Source organism: Sceloporus undulatus, chromosome 3 (assembly GCF_019175285.1).
Source record: "Sceloporus undulatus isolate JIND9_A2432 ecotype Alabama chromosome 3, SceUnd_v1.1, whole genome shotgun sequence".
Taxonomy (NCBI): Eukaryota; Metazoa; Chordata; class Lepidosauria; order Squamata; family Phrynosomatidae; genus Sceloporus; species Sceloporus undulatus.
In genome coordinates this window covers 155,574,185-155,587,467 of record NC_056524.1, presented here as the reverse complement: position 1 = coordinate 155,587,467, position 13,283 = coordinate 155,574,185, and the positions used below count along the sequence as shown (strand labels likewise).

The 13,283-nt window shown below is 40.3% G+C and overlaps 1 protein-coding gene across 1 annotated transcript in view; it reads right to left on the bottom strand.

Annotated features, from left to right (window-relative positions):
* The window catches only part of LOC121925876 (heparan-alpha-glucosaminide N-acetyltransferase-like), a 176,695-nt gene that overhangs the window by 32,486 nt on the left and 130,926 nt on the right, over nt 1–13,283 (bottom strand). Inside the window, exons 7-9 of the mRNA XM_042458448.1 lie at nt 12,754–12,830; nt 10,510–10,540; nt 4,721–4,881 (exon numbers count right to left, since the gene is read on the bottom strand). Coding sequence (XP_042314382.1) covers nt 4,721–4,881; nt 10,510–10,540; nt 12,754–12,830 — 269 coding nt within the window. The remainder of the gene's footprint in view (nt 1–4,720; nt 4,882–10,509; nt 10,541–12,753; nt 12,831–13,283) is intronic.

The window sequence follows — 13,283 nt, the reverse complement described above, 5'->3', positions numbered from 1 at the left end:
TGGTTGTTCACCCTTGCCATAAATGCTATTTGCTGCAAATGAGTTGTACAGATAAAGAAACTGGTCCATCTTAAATAAGATGTTGGGATAGGGACAAGGGGCATGGAGGCCTGGATATCCCCAGAGATCCCTCAGGCATCACCTACATTTTTATCACTGGGCTGCACTTGCCTTCTTGCATCCTGCACAGATATTTATTTTATAATGAAAGATAGAACAGTAGAGAATAGTGTAAGAACACTTTAGGCTGCAAAATGACTAAAAATCCAAAACCTGGTCTGCTCCTATCCTTTTAACAAAATTTTGATCTTCAGAAATCTGCAGGGAAGGCTTTTATGTCTTGCAGGTAATATGTTCACCTTTGAATTGTTTTATATGAAACCATTATTAAAAGGCAGAGCTCTGTTAAAGCACTGGCAACTATTTGCATGGAAAGCTATGTTGATTCTGAAGTTGGATGTTAGTATATGCATATCTAGAGCAGAGCAGATTGAAAGTTTTCTTTGCTGGTCTATTTTTCTGCAGTTCCTCCCTCTCAGTTGCAAAAACAGGACAGCCATAAATTGGAAACGACTTGGAGGCACACAACAATTCAGTCCTGTGACTTCTTCATTTTATTTATGTATTTATTTAAATCACAGAAATTCTGTTAAGAACAGAAAGATTAACAGAGCCATAGATTCACAGAGCTGGAGGAAACCACAAGGGACATCTAATCCAACCCCCTGCTATGCAGAAATCCATAGCAAAAAGACTCACGAAAGATGATAATCTAATGTCTGTTAAAAAAACTCCAATGAGGGAGAACCCATCCCTGCCAAACAGTTCTATGAGAAAGTGCCTCATAATGTTTAGGTGGAATTTCATTTCTTCTAATTTGAATCCATAGGTTTATGTCCTAGTCTCTTGAGCAACAGAAAACAAACTTGCTTCGTATTCAAAGGTGACTGTCAATAGCTGAAGAGAGTCAGTGTAGAGTAGTTGTTTGAGAGTTGGACTCACTCTAGGGATTTTTTCACATAGGGAAAACTGGAAGGTTAAACTGGTCCCAATGCAGGGTCATCCAGGGCATTAGGGACAAGTTTGCAGTTGCTTTTCACATGACGTTGCACACAAACAGCACAGACTCCAGACAGAAAATGAGATGAATAAGAAATTAAGCATTTTTGCATAACTACCATATTTGCATTTCCACTTCATTTGCGAATTTGCTCTCGTCACATAATAGCAGCTGTCTGAAAACCAATTCCCCAAATGCCACCTGTTCCCAGATTTCCCAGGATCCCTTGATGCGCCAGGGAGAGGAAGGCAGGCTTATTTTTAAAGGGATACACACACACATTCACCTCTTTCCCTTGCCTGGCTGTTCTCCTTCCTCCTGCAGCCTCTGAAAGGGAACAACTGGTGGTAGAAGGCAGAGGGAGAGGATGTTTTGGTATTCTTCCTGCAGAGGAGGGAGAAATGTAGGACATGTCCTGGAAAAACAGGGCACCAGGGAGTATCAGCTCTTGCTGGAATCAGGGAGGTTTATGGAGCAGCCCCCTCCTCTTTCTTTCTCGTGTGTGTGTGTGTGTGTGTGTGTGTGTGTATGTGTGGTTGTGGTTTTCCAGGAGTTTGCAAAGGGAATCCTCAGCCTGCCTTCCTCTCAAACAGCTTCAGGGGCAAAGAGGCGTTTTCCTCCCTGGTTTCCCTTCCCTCTCTGGAGAATGTGTGTGGATGCACTTGTGGAAATGACAGTTTGGAGCATGTGCAAAAAATGTATTTCCAAGCTAGCAACGGGGATTTGTCCCCATCCGTCTGAAGCCCAAATTCACATTCGACACACTTTCTTGCCTACGTAATGTGCTTTTAACCCTTTGTTGTGCTCTCTGTGTGATAAATTGGCTTGCTTTTCTGGGATGCCAATCCTTTAACCATTTTCGGGATTGAAGCCCATAGGTCACTGTGTGATAAAGTCCTCTGAGACCAGAGTTAAAATCCTTACTTAGGTCCCATACAGACAGGCCAAAATAAAGCTGCTTCGGGTCACTTTGGAGGTATGCTATTTAAATGATGCATGTGTCCTAAGAGTCTGGAAGCTGCGCTAAAGTTGCACTTCAGTCCTTAGGATGAGATCATGGCTTTGGCGCAGCTTCCAGACTCTTAGGACGCATGCATCATTTAAACAGCATACCTCCAAAGTGACCTGAAGAAGCTTTATTTTAGCCTGTCTGTATGGGGCCTTTGTCATGGAAATCCCCTGGGTAGCCTTAGTCACATTCTCTCAGAGGAAAACAATGACAAACCTCTTCTGAATAAATCTTGTAAAGAAAACTCTGTGTTAGCATCACTGTAAGTCAGGGTCACCATACGTCAGAGTTATCGTAAGTCAGAGTCACCTTGAAGGCATGTAACAACAATCAACAGCTGTACATAACAACAATCAACAGCTGTACTATGTTTTCTGAATCTTAGCACTGTCACTCCTCGTCCTGGAAGTACCCCCTCCTTAGATTCTCTGGGTTGATACACCAAAAAGAAAAAGAAAAAGGTATGCAAGCAGTAGACTAAGCCTCAGCAATGGTTACAGCACTGTGCACAGGAGCAATCATTTCAAAAAGGCTATTTCTGTTGGACTGTTTCACCAATTCTGATAGCAAAGCACACACTGTTGTTCTGCAAAACAAATGTAAACCTCTGGATATACCACTCTGCTGGGTCCATTTTCTATGGATTGGGATGCAGAATATCAATAGCCAGATGTAATGACTCCCACATAAGCCGAGGGAAAGGAAAAGCACTGGAATGCACATCTGAGTTCAGATGTCTGTCAGCACTGTATAACTATCAATGAAATGCACATTCTGATTCATATTCCCATCCTCAGCTAGTGCAAATAGTCAATGTAAATGAACTGCTCCATCAGTTTACCATTCATCTGTTTGTGCAATTACCCTTTTTGTGGAGGCAGGGAGAACCAAACTGGATGCAATGAAGCTGCCCAATACTACAAAGGTATAGGATACACTCTTTTGTGCCTGTGTGGATAGCTGAGACTGTATGGAAGCCACTCAGAAAATGCCACAGAAAGGTTGTGAGAGGGTGGGTAAAACTTACTTTCAGCAAAGGCTGCTGCCACGCTACACTATTAATGCAGTTTGACCCCACTTTAACTGTCATGGCTCAGTATATGGAATCCTAGGTTTTCTAGTTTGTTGTGGCAGCAGAGTGCTCTGAGAGAGAAGGCTAGATATCTCACAATTGTCAGCCTGTGCGCATATGTGCCTTCAGGTCACCTATTGGCTTATGGTATCCCCATCAGTTTCTCGGGATTTTCTTAGGCAAGGAATGCTCAATGTGATTTTGCCAGTTCCTACTTCTAAAATACAGGCCACAGCACCTGATATTCATTGATGGTCTTCCATCCAAGTACTAACCAGGACTCACCCTTCTTAGGTTCCATGATCAGACAGGATTTTGTGCCTTTAGGGTATTTCAGCCACTAATACAGCCTAGGGAAGCTAGAACCATAGCCTTCTGGCGAAGCTGAAATCGTGAGGAATTTTAAAAGTGTGATGCTCTTGACTCTAAGACCCTTTCACACAACACAATTATAGTGGTATATTTAACTCTAATTGTCATAGCTGCATCCTATGTCATCTTGGGGATTGTAGTTTGATTGGAGACGCTGGAGCTCTTTGGCCAAGAATTCTAAGCATATCTCTTAAACTCCAATGGCAGGATTCTATACCTATAGGATGGAGCCATGGCAGTTAAACTGCAATCACAGTGCTATAACTGAGACGTAAAAGGGCATTTAGAACTATATATTGTAACTTTCCTGGCTAGCTTTAGTGTGTGCTTGTTGTCTTTCCAGCTCCTGTATTAGAGGATACTCTTGGGGTAGCGTTCATTCTTCCTAAACAAAGACAGTGGTGGAGCAGTATTTTAACTGGGATTGTGTCTTGCGAGAGAAGGGTTAAATTTATTCTCTCTGTGTGCTTCTGTTCAATGAAAACTTGGCAGGGGTGAGGAACTGTGCCTTGTATTTAATTTATTTAAAACCCAGATGCGGTTGTACCTAATTTGCCCTGGAGGGAAGGGGGGAGATCTGATTGCTGCATTTCTTCTCAGACAATACCTGCTACCTTGCAGTCACTACTAAAGAATTCCAAGTGGATGGAAAGCATTATTGTGACCCTTTGGGCCAAAGCCGCGTTCCTACCAGACGTACGTAGAAGTGCAAGCCAGACAAATGGCTTCCAGTAAAGAGGAGATAAGTCCAATGACAAAGAAATCATAGACAGGTGAATGCAATAGCAGAAAGGTGTAGCGGCGTTACCTAGCAGGCACTTCTTTCTTAATGCTGTATGCCCAAAATTCCATGATTTTACTGCTACACAGTAATATGGACCGCACTAACTAAATTGAATTTTCTCCCATGACAGCACATGGTAGAGACAATTGACAATCTTCTCCCACAACCACATTTAGTTTTTAAAATTAAGGGCAGAGTTTAGTAAAGTTATATTATGGACTACAGCTCCTTAAAAACTCCAGTGGCAATGCTGCTGGGGATTTTGGGAAACACAGTCCATAGTACTTTTCTGAAGTTCTGGGTGGGTGGGATATAATGAGAGGCCTCTGTTTTCCCCCTGGCAAAGGAAGTGGTGGGGATATGAATGGTTAAGCAACAACAAACACTATAAAACACAAATGACAGAAAATAAATTGGACTTACATGGACCATCTGTTGGTCCGTAGTTAAGGAAGCAGAACCCTATCACAAGTAAGATCATGGTCCTCCAAGTCAGTTTACGCAAGAGTTGGATACGTCTCACTCCTCTTTTCATCATTGCATGGAAAGCCAACCCTACTGATGTGCCAATGATGAAAACAAACCTAAACATCAAAGAGATTTTAAAACTGGCTCAGACAGAATGCTCATTAACTTTCCTTTTAAGTTTTTGATTCAAATCCATGGAAGACCACATGCAATAAAAGTTTATTGCTCTAAACACCATGCTTGTAAGGATGAAAATTGCTCTCTAGTAAAAGAGCTAGTGCAGTGTAGTGGTTGGAGCACTGGACTAGGGACTCTGGAGACTAGGGTTCAAATCCTCATTCAGCCATGAAAACCCATTGTGTGATCCTGGGTCAGTCACACTTTCTCACCCTTAGAGGAAGGCAAAAGGCAAAAGGCAAACCCTCTCTGAACAAGTCTTGCCAAAAACGCCCTGTGGTAAGTTCACTTAGGGTCACCATAAATTGAAAACCACATGAAGGCATACATCAGTAAAAAGAAATGAATTTCCCTTAACAAAATGACCTTCATTTCTAAAATGGTTGTGGTGACCATGACTACAACCTACATCTTGCCTTTTCCCCAGTCCTGGGACTCCAAAATGTTTGCCATTTTATTATATACAATATATGGGTAGAAATGAGCTGGAAATCATGTGGCCCTCCAAATTTTTTTGAATGGCAACTTAGGAAGAGTGACCAGATGTCCTCCTTTCCACCAAACATATCCTACATTTCAATCCTCTGTCCAGGAGTTATTCCAGAATGTCCTCCACTTTGAACATGACTAAGAAGCCCATTTAGTAACACCATGCTTGCTGTCTCCCTATGAGAAATTCATTTACTTGGCAGCCTGTCCTCACTGCAAACAGGGCAACAAGATGGATTTTTCTGAAGTTCGTTTTTCCTAGGAGCAGCAGCAGACAAAACGTACCCCCAGAACCCCAGGCACATTTGTTTATTGGATGGGAAATGAACAGCAAACCTGTTAGGCAATGGACTGCTTGAGGACACAATGCAAATCTTGAAAAGGGTTTTTTCCCTCTAAATTTCCACACAATGGACAAATAAAAGGAATAATTTAAATGTAGATTTGGTCAAGGGTTTGTTTCAAGTGAAGTACAATTTTTTAACATTTCTCTTGCTCAGAGTTCTATAAGTATATTGCAAGCCAACAAGGCATTTCAACAAATAAAAATACCGTTGAGTGCATAATAAAGTACAGTATACATAATACGGTTATAAATAAAGCATATGAAATAGATTAATATGTATACTATTTATAAATAATATTTATATTTTATTTACATTAAAATTGATATATTTATATTTAAGCTATTATTCTGTAATGATCTACATTTCTCTTGAATGGCCTAGATTTTATGATGCCTTGTCCTCCTTTGCGGTGAGGACATCTAGTCACCCTGAACTTACCAGCATTCCTCACCATTGGCTATGCTGGTTAGAGATGCCAAGACTTACAGCTGAACAACATTTGGAGGGCCACATCATCCCCATCCCTATCTCTTTAGCATTAACCAGCCAGTGTAGTGCAATGGATTGAGTGTAAGACCAAGGGCTCGTCTACATTGGCCAAAATAATCTGGGCTGCTTCTAGAATAGTCTGCCCCTGGAGCTGCCCCAGATTTCCCCCGTTACCTCCACTGTCTGTAGTGATGCTGGGTGGCTCCAGACACATGCCCCTGCTGTGTGGCCTGGTGACATTGCTGCTGACCTGACTTGCTCCCTCTGAGGTCACAATGAGGTGCCTAGTGTCAATGACATAGCTAAGCACCTTGTTGTGTCCTTAGAGGGAGTGACTTCTACCAGCAACAGTAGTGCTAGCCAACACATCGGCCTCATTCCCACTATCTTTTAAATCAGATCATGAATTGATTTGAACCAGTTGAAACAACCCTAGTCCCCGCTTAATCCAAATCGCTAAAGCGATTCCAAGAGGGGGGGACATGCGCTAGACCCATTTAGCCCGTGTCTTTTTGATGCTGATTTTTCCCACTTCTTTTTTGATAAATCGAATCTGTGCAAGTGAGAACCATATGCAGATCGGAATCAATTCAAAATTTCCCTTCGGCCAGCTGGAATCAAATCATTTTGAATCGATTCATTTGTGAATGGGAACCACAAGTGGATTATTTTAGAGGGAAAAAATGCAATCGGGGCAAATGTACTGGGAGGGAAGCATGCTCTGCTGTCAAATCGATCCATTGACTTGGATCGCACACCAATTTATTTGTAAGTGGAAATGGGGCCATTAGGGACATGTGTGTAGACAGCTGCCAGCATTGCTACAGTGCTCCAGGTTTCCTGCAAAATCCAGAGCAAAAGGTGGGTTATTTTAAACCAGTGTAAGTGAGGGATGGGACTGACTTGATGTGGAACTGCCTTATGTTATGATAACATCCAGAGTGGAATGCGAATGTTGGTCCTGCATCATGAAGACAGCTTGCTGTGAAGGTGAGATGGTGTCATTTGGCTTGCATAGACATGTCCTGGGACTCTGGGAGCATTTGAATCTTTGCTTTGTCATAGAAATGCCCTGGGTGGCCTTGGGCAAGTCACACTCTCTCAGTCTTAGAGAAAGGCAAGGACAAACCTTCTCTGAATAAGAAAACTCCATGGTAGGGCCACCATAAGTCAGAATCACCTGAAGGAACAGAACAGCGTTAGCATCAGCTGCATCATGCGCCAATGCTGGTAAATGAAGCCGCAGATTACTTTCAAAACACATTGGCAAAAAATGCAATAGTAAAGTAAACAAGAACGCAAACTCTGGCTGTTTGTGTTTGGCCCCTCCCTGTGTGGAGATGGCTTTGGGCTATGCTCCAGAGTGCAGAGCGGAAGCAAAATCCTGGCAGCCTCCCCAAATACCTTGGGGTAATGGATTCCCACTACGTTTCAATACTCAGGCATCCTACTCCATCATTTTTTTAAAAAAATAGTATGCTGAATCAGAAAGGAATGAAACATAGTAGTGGTAGAGCAGTTGCTTTAAGCCTCCATACCTTGTACAAAGAGAGTGGGAGGCTAGGCTGGACCCCTCCCTGCTTTCCTTTTGGCGGCAAGCAAAAACATTTTAATTTAGGTAGGCTTCTTTACTATATAATCACAACAGGGTGGTTTTCAAATGGGGTGTGTTTTAGTTAAGTTTTTAACTTTTGTATGTTGTAGTGTTTTATCTAGATGATTTTAATTGATTTTAATTTTTTTATTGGAATGTCATCTAAAATGTTTTATTTTGGGTCTCTTTCTGGGAGAAAAGTGACATAGAAATAAAATAAATATGCCTGGTTTTGAGTGAAGGTGAACCTTTCTGGCACCCATTGCATTGGAAACCACAGCCTCTCTTATCGTTGAGTAAATATGTGGGGTGTGTGTGTGTGTGTGTGTGTGTGTGTGTGTGTGTGTGTGTGTGTGTGTAGTATTGTGTGATTTAAAAATGTTTTTATAGGATGTTTTAAAGTAATGTTCTTTTCTCCTGTTTGTATTTTATATTGTATGATGATGTGTGGCACATCTGTACTGGAACTTGTAAACCGCTTTGATCTTCCAGGAAAAGCGGTATAGAAATAAAGATTTTATTATTATTATTTATTTATTAGTACTTTATTTGAATGACTATTAAAATCAAGAAGCAATTCGGCTGAATGAAAAAACTAAAAAAATGAACATTTTTTTAAATTTTCAAAGAGGATACTTTTAAATAAATGCCTTATAAAATGAGTATTATGAAGACTCAAGTATTGTCCAGTAACAGAGCATGAAAACCCTAGACGACTACAAAGTTGCTAATATAGGATGTGGCCAGGAAAACAGTCCACAGGGGAAAGACATTTTTTTAAAAGAAGAAAAAATGCCAAATGTGCAAATCTGTCATTCTTTGCCTTAATGGGCACTTATAAATGTGCAACTTGCCAAAGATCTTCCTCCACAATATGATTGTGGTTATAAAACGAACAGCATGGTCAATAACATGATCTAATCTGATTGAAGGGGCCAGTAAGAAAATTATTACCCACTTTACAACCCATTAACATCAAACCTACATTACAGGAATGCACACTAGATTAAAAACTTGCTTACTTAAAGCAAGGGGGTCTAAATAAACTCCATTATATATGCTGAGATTTTTTTTTTTATTGCTGAAGCAAAAAATGAATACCCCCCAGGTGACTGGGCCAAAATGGAGAAGGGGATATGATGCTGATAAGATGCTGAGTTTGAGGATTTGACAGTCATAGATAGATGCCGGGGAGAATGTAAAACCAAGTGACTATTTAGATATATAGCTGGTGCCTTTGGTTTGACAGACTAACAGAGCTGGAAGAATATGGTACAGAGGAATTCAAACATCTTGAAGGTTACTTGATTTTAAGAGGGAGAGCCTGAATAGGAACAATTTTGAAACAGAGCTTGGTTCACAAATCCTTTTAAGGCAATTATCAAGCCACCCTGAAAGTCTCAAAAATTGGACTCTTTGGTTGCATTTGTTGCACCTTGAAAGATATGTTATTGCTGTGTGCCTTCAAGTCATTTCCAACTTCTGGCAATCCTATGAAAAACCTATCACAGAGTTTTATTGGATAAATTTGTTCAGGGGTTTTTCCATTGCCTTCCTTTGTGACAGAAAGAGAGTGACTTGCCCAAGATCACCTAGGGAGTTTCCATGGATGAGCAAGAATTTGAACCCTGGTATCTCACAGTCCTAGTTCTACAAACCACTACACCACAATAATTGGTCCTGACATTTATTACTACTAATCTATTACTAATGATATTACTAACATGCCAGAGCCTTTAATAGTATCACACTGATTTGAAAGAGACAATGCACCGTCTTTTATCATAAGATACCAATTTTAACAAGAAAAAAAGAAGTTCAGAAAAGGAACTGGTGTATTAGGAATAGGTTCATCAATTGAATGGGCTCAGTCATCTAAACCAAGGGTGCATCCAGATGGAAGGCATCTGACGCAAGCAGTGAAAGACACTCTAGAGGCATGCTTTTGGTCTTTTGCCACTTGTGGAAAAATGATGAGGAGAGCCATGGGAAAACGCAGAATTAATGATGATATTATCTGGACCCTCTATAAAATTCTATCATAAGTTCCCCAAATGTAAAAATAGATCCTTAAATACCAAAGTCAGAACAATCCATTCCTTGGGGCTGACACATAGGCTGTATGTGTCACAAAGGTCTGATAGGCCACTAGTTCAGAATCTGCCATGAGCTCATATTCTGATCCATGACAATGGCATTCCCACACATTCCAAGGTCCCCACAGCAACCACTGGAGCAACTCTGTTTGAACTCTATCAGAGTCTGTTTGCCTTGCCGATGGGTCAGTCAAGAACAAATAAAACAAATGAACATCTGACCTAAATACTGTTACTTTGTTTATTGGAAGTTGTGTCTTAACTTCAGTGACATTTTGATTATATGCATCCAGATGATTCTCTTTCACCTTGGGACAGGTTCACATATGCAAGTTTTTCACTTGGTAAGTGCATCTTCAAGTGATGGCTTCCATGTTATCTCACATCACCTTAAATTGCAATACTTGTTTTCCCCATGCTCAGTTACAGATCAGCAAGTGTGTGGTGGCAATCAATTGATGTGCATGAGTTACGAACTTTTCCTAAGAACTAATCAGAATATATACCTTGGAATCAGACAGAAATAGTCTTATTGAATTTTTGACAACTTACCATGGCATGACCAGATCTGCAACTGTCAAACCTACAATTAAAAAACATTGAAGAATTTTAAAATGTTAATCTTTCCCAAACAGAGTTTACATATCCATGCAGAGGCTAAAGTAAACTATAAACAGACATCAAGAAAGCTGCAGCTCAGTACCTGAAATCTGGAAATAGAAGATATTTCACATAATCTTTATTTTTTTTAATTATGGTATTGTGTTGCCCTCTATATTAAAACCCTGGAGAGAAATTTGGGGGGCAGGTTTTGGAAACTTTGCAAATAGCATGTATATTTGATTCATGTTTTCTTTTATTATTATATGATGTTTTTAGTTACTATTGAGTTCTGCTTCAGGCAGCAAAAGGTCTTTGGCCATGACTGACCACAGGCTATATTTGTTGTTAGCTGCCTTTGAGCTGATCTCGACTCATAGCGACTCTGTGAATGAGATGTCTCCAAGCCCCTCTATCCTCTACTTCCATGCTCAGATCCTGCAGGTTCAGACCCGTGAGTGCCTTGATTGAATCTATCCATCTGACATGTGGTCTTCCTCTCTTTCTACTTCCCTCCACCTTCCCAGCATCAGTATATCTAGTTCACCTTAAAAAAAAACTTTATCCATAATTCTGTTTCTAATAGAATATGTAATATGTAATAGCTTTGGAGGTTCACACATTGGAAAGTGATTATTGTCCCATGTTTGTTCCCGGTGTCTGAGAAGTGAAAGCATACTAACTCTATAGATGGACATTCAGTTTAGCTGACAAAACTAATCATAGTAAGAGGTCATGATAGCTCAATGATTTGGGTAGTTTTAGTCCAAATGGTTTTTGTTTGTTTTCAAGCTCTGGGGCTAATAAGCATTGCTAGGCACATCTTCCATGAATCAACCCAGTTGTTGTTTAAAAGTAATACATAACATGAAGAAGTATATCCTCAAGGGCCCAACTTCATGTAATATTTTTCAGCATGGTAAAACATAGGGTGCATCTACACTGTAGAAATAAGGCAGTTTGGTACCACTCTAAGGCAGTTTGGTACCACTCTATCCTATGGATTTGTAGTGTTACACAGACTTTAGCCTTCTCTAACAAAGAGTGCTGGTGCCTCACAAAATTACAAATCCAAGGATTCTGTAGGATGGGGCCATGACAGTTAAAAATGATATCAAACTGCATTTTTCTACAGTGCAGATGTGATGTTCTTTGCCGGTTTTTGAAAAACAGGCAAGTCATAAGTATTTAGCAAGCCCCTATGAATGCCTGGTGGATGGTGTCTGACTTGCTAGTTTACCAGTGGGACAGAGCTTATGATCTAATAAGTGAATGGCTGCGCAAGTAAGTAGTATGATCCTGGTACACATGTTAAGAGATGGAGAGGACACAACATGATGGGAAATCACCCTTTTGTTTTAGCATACCCTCTTTGTCATATTCAGGAACTATGCTACAAAATTTTTTTAAGACGATTCATCTCACTTTGTTTCACAGATTTGGTGGTGGATGAACGCCAATTGGCAAGGACAGAGGAATATTTCAAGAAACATTTGTTGAGTGTTGACAAGTTGTAAGAGGAGATCCACCAAACCAATACTCTCATGACTGATGCTGGACTGGAAAATACATGTGGTTTTCCCAGATTAAACTGCGCATGTAATTAAAGCCAGTGTTGTGAAGATGGCAGCTCAAAAGTACCGCCAATTGATTTCTGAGCTAAAATACAGAGCGAGGCAATTATTGTACTTGGCATCATGCTAATCCATTTAACCGAGAGCCCAATAACAGGAAACCATTGTTACACAATATGTAACTCGGATTTGGGCGACTGTAACATGATCTTAAAAGCTTCTCTAGCTCTCACAAGTCAATATACCTCTTCTGAAAAGGAAGGGTCAGCAAAACGGAGCTGTTACAGACCTTGCTTAAACCTAAAGAAAATGGCCTCATAGACAATGCACTGAGACAATAAAATTAAAGAATGAACTCTAGCTAAATAAAGTAATGGTCCTCCAGTGGAAAGGCAAAATACAATTAGCATTCACATGCTTATTTTAAGATCAATAATTTTTCTGCTGATTTGCTGAAGAGGCTTTTATGAAGTTTAAGCAGAGTTCATTGTTAAATACTCTTTACCTACAGAGGATATGGTAGTCCATATTAATTCCTTTTTCTTTTGGAGATCAATAATGAGATTGCTGATTTGTGTAAAATGCTTGGGGTGAAGCAGAGCAAAGGAAACTTGTACCATACCGTTCCATGAAGCATGCTCGTAAAACCAGTAACCACCGCCTCCACAGTTTACAAAAACCATAATCGTAAGAGAAAATCTGAAGGAGGAAAATGATCAGTAATTATCTAGAACACTTCCAGCAATGTTTCATTTACTGTGACAAAAGCAACAAGGAATCTTTATGGCAGCTTCATGACTAACACATTTATTATAGCATGAACTTTCATAGACTTGATGAACTGCACTATAGGACACAAAACTTTATACCATAATGAATGCCTTAGTCAAAACTTGGAAAGTAACTTTTTTTAACAATTACTAATTACAATTATAGTTCTAAGGCTCCATCCAATTAGTCAATTACCACTGTTGTTGTTTTGTTTGCCTTCAGGTCATTTCCAATGTACGGAGACCCTAAGGTGACCCTGTCACTGGCTTTCCTTGGCAAGATTTGGTTAGAGGTTTGCCATTGCCTTCCTCTGATGCTGAGAGTATTTGACTTGCCCAAGATCACCCAGTGGGTTTCCATGGCCAAGTGGGGATTTGAACC